Raw genomic sequence first — 8,839 nt, forward strand, 5'->3', positions numbered from 1 at the left:
AGCTGGGTAGAGAGTTTCAAGGACATTGAAACAACAAAATAACTGATATATTTCAATGAACCTGTGACTGAATGGATTTTAGATCATATTCACACTCATGCCCTCATTTAAACTGGCTCTGGAAGATAATGCAATATAACACATACAGAACATTATTGGGAATATAATCTGTATGACATGAAAATACACAGTTTGAATTAAACTATAGAATTTTAACCTATGATAGACTTGCCCACTGTTCATAAAAGTACAAAAAAATGGACAAAATACACCGTAACCTCACAGGAGATCCTGTATTTTACCAACAGCTGCTCATTTGAGTAGATTGATCCAGTTCCTCAATATTCTGCACACAACACATTTCAGGATATTTGTGCTTTGAAATGAAAATGCTCACTGTATTCATCATGACATGGAACATGATGACCATCAGAGGATTAGCCAACGTTAAAAATGTACCATGTTTAACCATTTTTCTAACTGTAGTGGTTTAAAGTGCTGTGTGGATGAATGGATTTTAGAGCATATTCACCCTCACCTCTTCTCGAAGATTATGAAATATAACACATGCTATGGGTGGCTGCCTTTCCCAACCAGCTTGCTCTCACCTACACAGAGCAAGTAGGGGGAGGCCTAAAGGGAAATGCCCCCCCAGGGATAAAGTGTCTGTTAGTGTATCATGCCAACAGCTGCCCATTTCAGGGTGTTTGTGTGTTGAAATGAAAATGCTCTTTGTATTCATGACATGGAACATGATCACCATCAGAGGAAGGTCCAGATTTTACCATGTTTAATCAGTTTTCTAACTGTAGTGATTTAATGTGCTGCTGTGCTGAGCCTCTAATTCCCTTTGAACCTATAGTTTGTGCCTCTTATTAAACTGAAAATGTTTGTTTGGATATTCTTAACAATAGTCTTAATGATGTTGTAATGTTTCACAACACATCTATATAAAGCACTGTTTGGTGACTTTGTTGTGAAAGGCGCTATATAAAAATGAATTGAATTTTTGGATATTTTGTACCACTATGATCAATGATGTGTAGGAGATATACCGGTCTGTGTGTATAATAACACGGCTCCTTTTGCAGGTTGTCAGGCTGTAGAGTCACAGAAGAAGGCTGTTCTTCCCTGGCTTCAGCTCTGAGGTCAAACCCCTCACACCTGAGAGTGCTGGATCTGAGCTACAATCACCCAGGAGACTCAGGAGTGAAGCTGCTCTCTGCTGTACTGGAGGATCCCAGCTGTAACCTGGAGAAGCTGAAGTGAGTACAGAGTGTGTGTCTGACTCGCTACAGATACTTACAGACCAGTAATAAATGGATACAGCAGCACTATGTCATTCTGCTTCTCCTATAGTGTGAACCACAGTGGAGAGTGCAGGACCAGACCAGGCGTACAGAAATGTAAGTGTGTTTGCAGGTTTTTATTAATAATACCATCAATACTATGTTATGGTTGTATTCACACAGTTGTTGTGATGAGAGTGTTTTCTGCACTGTGTGTAGATGGATTTCCATGTTTGTGTTTAGGTGAGTTTCTGTGTATCATTTTAGACAACATCCAAATGAGAAAAACAAAACATCAAAATCATCACCAAAAACACTATCAACAAACACTATTTTTTACAAATACTTTATAGCTGCTTATATTGTGTTTGTGTGGGAGCGTAAGATGGTTAAAATATATTCTGATATAGTTGTACATGTTTAATTTCACAAAAACAGAATCCTTTGCATTTGTTCTTTTTGCACATGCCGTGAGTGTATGTGTTTTCTGTGTGAGATTCGTTAGTATTGTCCTAAGACAGCACCCATAGGCAATGATACCAGACTCTCTCCTCCAGTGTGAGATGCAAATTTGTATTTTTTTCAGGGTGGTTCTGGAACACTCCTTAATATTCACGAGAGAATATTCCTGATTGGCCAGTGAATGCCTTAGACCAGGGGCGCCCCAATCCAGGCCTGCAGGGCCAGAGCCCTGCATTTTTGGGTTTCCCCTCATTTACCACACCTGATTCAACTGCTTGTGCTAATTACCACACAGCACTTGAGCTGAATCATTTATGGTGGAACAGGGAAAGAACTAAGCTACACAGGGCTCCGGCCCCCCAGGACTGGATTTGAGCAGCTCTGCCTTAGGCAGAACAGACAGGCAGTGCATGTCGATGTTCACTGGTCAATCAGGCAGTGTTCCTCTAATAAATATTAATGAGCTGGCCAATCACGTGGGGCTTCATTCATGAATATTAATCAGATTTCCCGAACCACCCTGCTAAAAGAAATTTGCGCTCGCCCCCGTGCCTGCGTGAGATGCAGCGGCGTAGCATTTAGAGTGTCACGCGCGCGGTAAGCGGTTCTCTACGGAAACATGTTGCATTCATCTGAAAAAAGAAATCAATTCTATTTTTTCCGAATTAATTAATGAGATAATAATCCCGGTTTTCGGAGTAATATTTTTCTGTTTTTCATTATGCATGAGCTGTGTAGTTTAATCCGCTTTTGTTGATGGTTTTTAGACGGTATTATAATCAGTTTGCCGACTTTGCGCGGCACCTATTCAACCCCGCTTGACACCGCAGTGTTTCTCCCGGATCAGTAGATACAGTATGACACGCGTCACGGAAATAAGCCGATGCATGTGAAATGCATTCAGAGCGGCTTTGCTGTGACTAAAGACCATGTCAGACAATCGCTGTAAATACTGGATCCTCATGGAGCGCAACTCAGGTGCCGGAATCGTCTTCGGAGGCGTTTGTATCAGAATCCAGGTCCAAACTTTTATTAAATATCACTTTAAATATGTAATAATATTTTTTTAATATTCTGTTATTGATGGCCATTTTCAAAGGCAATCTCCCTGTAGAAAGACGGAGAGCAGCAAGGCGCCGCACGCGCTGGATTTAGCGGTTAGAAGGAAATACACTGGCTTTAGTATTAATATCTGGTGCCGTTTTGTGGTAAATATGCTTGTGGTGCATGTGTCTGATGAATGTCGCTGCTTGTAATTTTATTTACCCGTAATTAAGCTGTCAGTTTAGCTCGCGCCGCATCTTGGCGGCTCTTCCCGCCCGCGTTGCGCGCCGTCCGACATTTCCTGAGCTATTTCATAAACTTCAGTTCCCGCTTCGTTCGGGGAAGCTGTGCTGTTTTTATATTGTACAGAAACATAAAGTACAGGCTGCCTGATGGTATTAATAATTCTCCCTCCTGCCTACAGACTCCTGCCAGCTGACGCTGGACCCCAACACAGCACACAGACGCCTGTCTCTGTCAGGGGGGAACAGGAAGGTGACATGGGGGGCAGAGCTGCAGCCATATCCTGATCATCCAGAGAGATTTGACTTCTGGGAACAAGTTCTGTGCAGAGAGAGTCTGACTGGCCGCTGTTACTGGGAGGCTGAGTGGGATGGAGTTGAAGCCCGGATAGGAGTGACTTATAAAGGGATCGGGAGGAAAGGAAGGAGGGACTGTCGGCTTGGATACAATGACAAGTCATGGAGTCTGTACTGTAATCCTGACAGTTACTCTGTCCTGCACAATAATAAACAGACTGTCATACCCATACTGGCCTCAGGCTCCCACAGAGTAGGAGTGTATCTGGACTGGGGGGCTGGTGCTCTGTCCTTCTACAGAGTCTCCACTGATGGACTGACCCCCCTGTACAGATTCACCTCCTCATTCACTGAGCCCCTCTATCCAGGGTTTCGGGTTTATAATATAAACTCCTCAGTGTCACTGTGACGTGTTGCTGGTTCTCCTGGCAAAAAGGTGAAATCTCTGCTTTTTAATCCTTTATATTCCTTTTTACTCTGAAATGTATGTTTGACTAAAATAAGTTTTTCTCTCTGACTAAAATGTAACTAAATATAATCCTGATGAGTGGGGGGGGCTTTCCCCCTCCCCTGGATATGTACATTTTATATATTTGTCTATTTACTGTATTTCCTCCCTGTACAATGACAATAAAGGCTTTCTGTTCTGTCCTATTAATGTCCTGCTTCAGCGTCACCCAAAGCATAACTGCAGGGTTCCCGCGGGGTCTTAAAATAGAGATGGAAAAAAAACTTATTTGAATAAAAATTGCTTAGAAAATCTAAAAAATCTGATTAAAAGTGCAGTATGTCCTGCCCCGCTCGTCCGCTCCTCCCGTGTGCCACGCCCCCTCGTTAACCCCGTGTGGAATCCCCGTGTTTATCAGCTGTTTCTATAGTTGTTTTCATTAGTCTAATGTATTTAAGTCTGCGTTAGGTATGTTTCCCTAGTCCGGTCATTGACGTCCGTCTTGCGCTTCTTCGATGTTCCTGTTTTGTCTTCCTTCTAATTACTGTAATCCTCGTTCACCCGATCTCACGGCGTCTGTGCTGCTTCTCCGCCGAAAGGCTTGACTCGGTAAACGTACAGCTAAAAATCAGACAGTTAGAGGTTTTGAATTATATCACAATGTTCTTATTGGTTTCTTTTGTTTAGTTTTATTAGGCTGGTATCTCATCTGAAAAAAATAAACATTTGATTCTTGATGTCGTGTCCAATGTTTTTTTTCCCCATCCAGCTTTTATTAAACACAGTTTGGTACCTCATGGCATATGTAAGGTATATTACGTATTACAGTTCTGATATATACGATTATTAATAACACGTACAGAATTGCAATTCTAGTTTATGTATATGGTCTTTCTATTTCGCGGATTTTCACCTATCGCTGATGGGTCTGGAACGTAACTGAGGCGATAGGCGGGGGATCACTATATATTCTAAGGCTTAAACTATAAAAAAGTTTATGTATATGGTCTTTCTATATCGCGGATTTTCACCTATCGCTGATGGGTCTGGATCCCCGCCTATCGCGGAAGTTACGTTCCAGACCCATCAGCGATAGGTGAAAATCCGCGATATACACTCACCTAAAGGATTATTAGGAACACCTGTTCAATTTCTCATTAATGCAATTATCTAATCAACCAATCACATGGCAGTTGCTTCAATGCATTTAGGGGTGTGGTCCAGGTCAAGACAATCTCTTGAACTCCAAACTGAATGTCAGAATGGGAAAGAAAGGTGATTTAAGCAATTTTGAGCGTGGCATGGTTGTTGGTGCCAGACGGGCTGGTCTGAGTATTTCACAATCTGCTCAGTTACTGGGATTTTCACGCACAACCATTTCTAGGGTTTACAAAGAATGGTGTGCAAAGGGAAAAACATCCAGTATGCGGCAGTCCTGTGGGCGAAAATGCCATGTTGATGCTAGAGGTCAGAGGAGAATGGACCGACTGATTCAAGCTGATAGAAGAGCAACTTTCACTGAAATAACCACTCGTTACAACCGAGGTATGCAGCAAAGCATTTGTGAAGCCACAACACGCACAACCTTGAGGCGGATGGGCTACAACAGCAGAAGACCCCACCGGGTACCACTCATCTCCACTACAAATAGGAAAAAGAGGATACAATTTGCACGAGCTCACCAAAATTGGACAGTTGAAGACTGGAAAAATGTTGCCTGGTCTGATGAGTCTCGATTTCTGTTGAGACATTCAAATGGTAGAGTCAGAATTTGGCGTAAACAGAATGAGAACATGGATCCATCATGCCTTGTTACCACTGTGCAGGCTGGTGGTGGTGGTGTAATGGTGTGGGGGATGTTTTCTTGGCACACTTTAGGCCCCTTAGTGTCAATTGGGCATCGTTTAAATGCCACGGCCTACCTGAGCATTGTTTCTGACCATGTCCATCCCTTTATGACCACCATGTACCCATCCTCTGATGGCTACTTCCAGCAGGATAATGCACCATGTCACAAAGCTCGAATCATTTCAAATTGGTTTCTTGACCATGACAATGAGTTCACTGTACTACAATGGCCCCCACAGTCACCAGATCTCAACCTAATAGAGCATCTTTGGGATGTGGTGGAACGGGAGCTTCGTGCCCTGGATGTGCATCCCACAAATCTCCATCAACTGCAAGATGCTATCCTATCAATATGGGCCAACATTTCTAAAGAATGCTTTCAGCACCTTGTTGAATCAATGCCACGTAGAATTAAGGCAGTTCTGAAGGTGAAAGGGGGTCAAACACCGTATTAGTATGGTGTTCCTAATAATCCTTTAGGTGAGTGTAGAAAAACTATATACATAAACCTTTTTATAGTTTAAGCCTTAAAATACCACTCCCACATGCTTTAAACACATGTGAACTTATTAAAACGCACGTTGTAAACACATATGATATGTGGATGTTGATGCAGATGCCCAGGCACCCTTACCCCCCCACCCTTTACGTGCCTGATCCAGAGAAATTGATACATAGATAGATACTGAATCCATTGCCCCCTCCCACCCCTGACTGCCAAAAGCCACTAAATTTATCTACATGCATTATTATTTATAATAGACGTGTAAGAATATACAGACATCCATTAAGCAATCCACCATTGGATTCATTATCTACTGCAGATTAACATTGTATACAGTGACTGTAGTCAGTTATAATGTCTCTCTATCAAGCTGCTGCCATGTTTCTTACATCCACTGAACACGTCAATTTACAGAACAAGCGATCCTTCCGGAGACAATGTGTACTTTTCAGGGAGGCCACTAGGTGGAGACAAAACATAGATTTCTAAATTCTAAAAAAAACAGGTTCTGAATTAAAGTATAAAGAACCGGATCTATGCGCGATATTCATAAAATACCATGCTGACTCCATTTTAACGGGACACTTCATTTTTATGCCAGTGTGTAATTCGCAGTCATTTGCGTTCTTTCATAATAAAAAATCAAGAATATTATGAGCCATAATTTTGCTTTTGAGCCTTTCCGGGGGTCTCATGGGTTAATCGGGGATGTCGGACCCCCCTGTATTTTGCACACTGATAAAGCCTATTTGTGATTCATATTATGAATAGTGAGTATCCATTTTTTTAAATAAGAAAGAGGGAGAGCCATCAAATCGTAACATAAGGAAATTATTTAATTGGTAAAATACATTTCAAATGTAGCCTAAGAGTTTGAGAACAACACTGAAATGGAAGAGCAGGCAAACGCACAAAATCTCTTCTGGAGGTGTCATCACTGGCAGCAAAAGTAAGATAAAGAAGCAGAAAAAGCTGCCGATGTTTAGAGCACTAAGGTCTTCATCAGGACATAGACGATCCACTGAGAGTGCTGCCCTCTTCTTTGTTTCTCTTATTTGAGAGCAATGTTCCCAACAACAGGGAAGCGTAAAACGCATAAAAAACACAACATTTAAACATGCAACAAATAGTTTGAGTTCCTATTGATGAGCTCATTCTGACTCACAGCTGTGACCAGTGTAACAGTCAGTCCCATCTGTGCAGCCTTTGTGTGCCCAGCCTGTACAGGACCAGCACTGAAGCCAGACATCCTCTGACCAGTGTAACAGTCAGTCCCATCTGTGCAGCCTTTGTGTGCCCAGCCTGTACAGGACCAGCACTGAAGCCAGACCTCCTCTGACCAGTGTAACAGTCAGTCCCATCTGTGCAGCCTTTGTGTGCCCAGCCTGTACAGGACCAGCACTGAAGCCAGACATCCTCTGACCAGTGTAACAGTCAGTCCCATCTGTGCAGCCTTTGTGTGCCCAGCCTGTACAGGACCAGCACTGAAGCCAGACCTCCTCTAAACTGCAGTTGGTCTCCAAGCCCACAACACAGAATTCATCTTCATGGGATGAGTCCTGAATTTGCGGCTTCATTTTAAGTTTCTGTTTTTGCTGTTGCTGCCATTCATTGTTCCTTTAGCTTTAGACCTGCTTTTCTCTGCCTCCAGTTGACACACGCTGACAAACCTCCTATTACAGATAGATAGCCCACATAATAGATCTACCAAAAGCCGTCTCTAGCTTATTACATCGCCTACCTCCTTTGGGCAAGGAAGTGACTGGAGTCCCTGGCACTCTGGCCTGTTTCTTCTTATGGAAACGGTGCAGGGTCACATGGCAAATACCACATGATCTGGCCCCTCCCCTGACTGATTTGCCCTGTTTTATTTCATCTGATGCCCTCCCCAAAAAGGAAGTGGGACTCCACTCTCTGTCTTCCTCTTTCTGATATTTGGCATGCAGTAAGCAAACACACATTTTCCATTGGCTACTAGCATGCAACTGACTAAATTATCTAGTATGTTGTTCATGTGCACATTTAGGTTTTTAAAATATAAAGTAAACTGTAGTAAAATGTATCCCACTTCTTTCAGGGCGTCCCAGCATCAGCATCCATGTTTTGAGCTCATGTGAGTTCACTTAACTGCGAGTTTGACACATACTAACTACTTTTAGCTTACAAAACAGTGATTCTAATAACACTTGTTTGGGTTCCTAGATATTTGATCTCAGGACAGAATCCAAAAATTTAATTAGAGAGAAAAGTTAAATTTTTACTTCAAAAATTCACTTTTGCTGGTAATTTCTTCCGAGTTTCAAATGTAGCTCATTTTTGTGACCAAGAATACAGTCTATCTGAGCATGTTCAGGGTTGTTTCTGATTTCTGATTGGAGGAATTCATGCTGTTACAACCGTCCCATGTTAAAACTGACAAGAAAATGTTGGGAATAAAATGTGTGTATTGGAGCAAGTTCAGTGTCAGTGAGTGTGTGAGGTGTGACAGTGATAATAAAATGGTATTAGTGGCTACAGGAGTATATTGGTAATAAAATGTAGTGCAGTGTGGCGTCAGGCAGACAGAGGCATCGCAGGAGCAGAGAGACACGGAGACTCGCTTGCCGGGGAGAACACGCTCTTTATTGGTCGTCCTGAAAAGGTCTATATCAGGCACCCAATGAGCACCAAACCAATTACACATAGGAAACACAAGGTTGTCAGA

The 8,839-nt window shown here is 42.4% G+C and overlaps 1 protein-coding gene across 3 annotated transcripts in view; it reads left to right on the top strand.

The window, feature by feature from the left end:
• Positions 1-4,519, top strand: part of LOC140588804 (protein NLRC3-like) — a 66,140-nt gene extending 61,621 nt beyond the window's left edge. For all 3 annotated transcript variants that reach the window (XM_072711056.1, XM_072711054.1, XM_072711055.1), the window contains 3 exons: positions 1,092-1,265; positions 1,360-1,406; positions 3,220-4,519. In XM_072711056.1, the coding sequence (XP_072567157.1) occupies positions 1,092-1,265; positions 1,360-1,406; positions 3,220-3,743 (745 nt within the window). In that variant the 3' untranslated portion in view covers positions 3,744-4,519. The remainder of the gene's footprint in view (positions 1-1,091; positions 1,266-1,359; positions 1,407-3,219) is intronic.
• Positions 4,520-8,839: the final 4,320 nt, after the last annotated feature.

This window comes from Paramormyrops kingsleyae, chromosome 4 (genome assembly GCF_048594095.1).
Source record: "Paramormyrops kingsleyae isolate MSU_618 chromosome 4, PKINGS_0.4, whole genome shotgun sequence".
NCBI classification, from domain to species: Eukaryota; Metazoa; Chordata; class Actinopteri; order Osteoglossiformes; family Mormyridae; genus Paramormyrops; species Paramormyrops kingsleyae.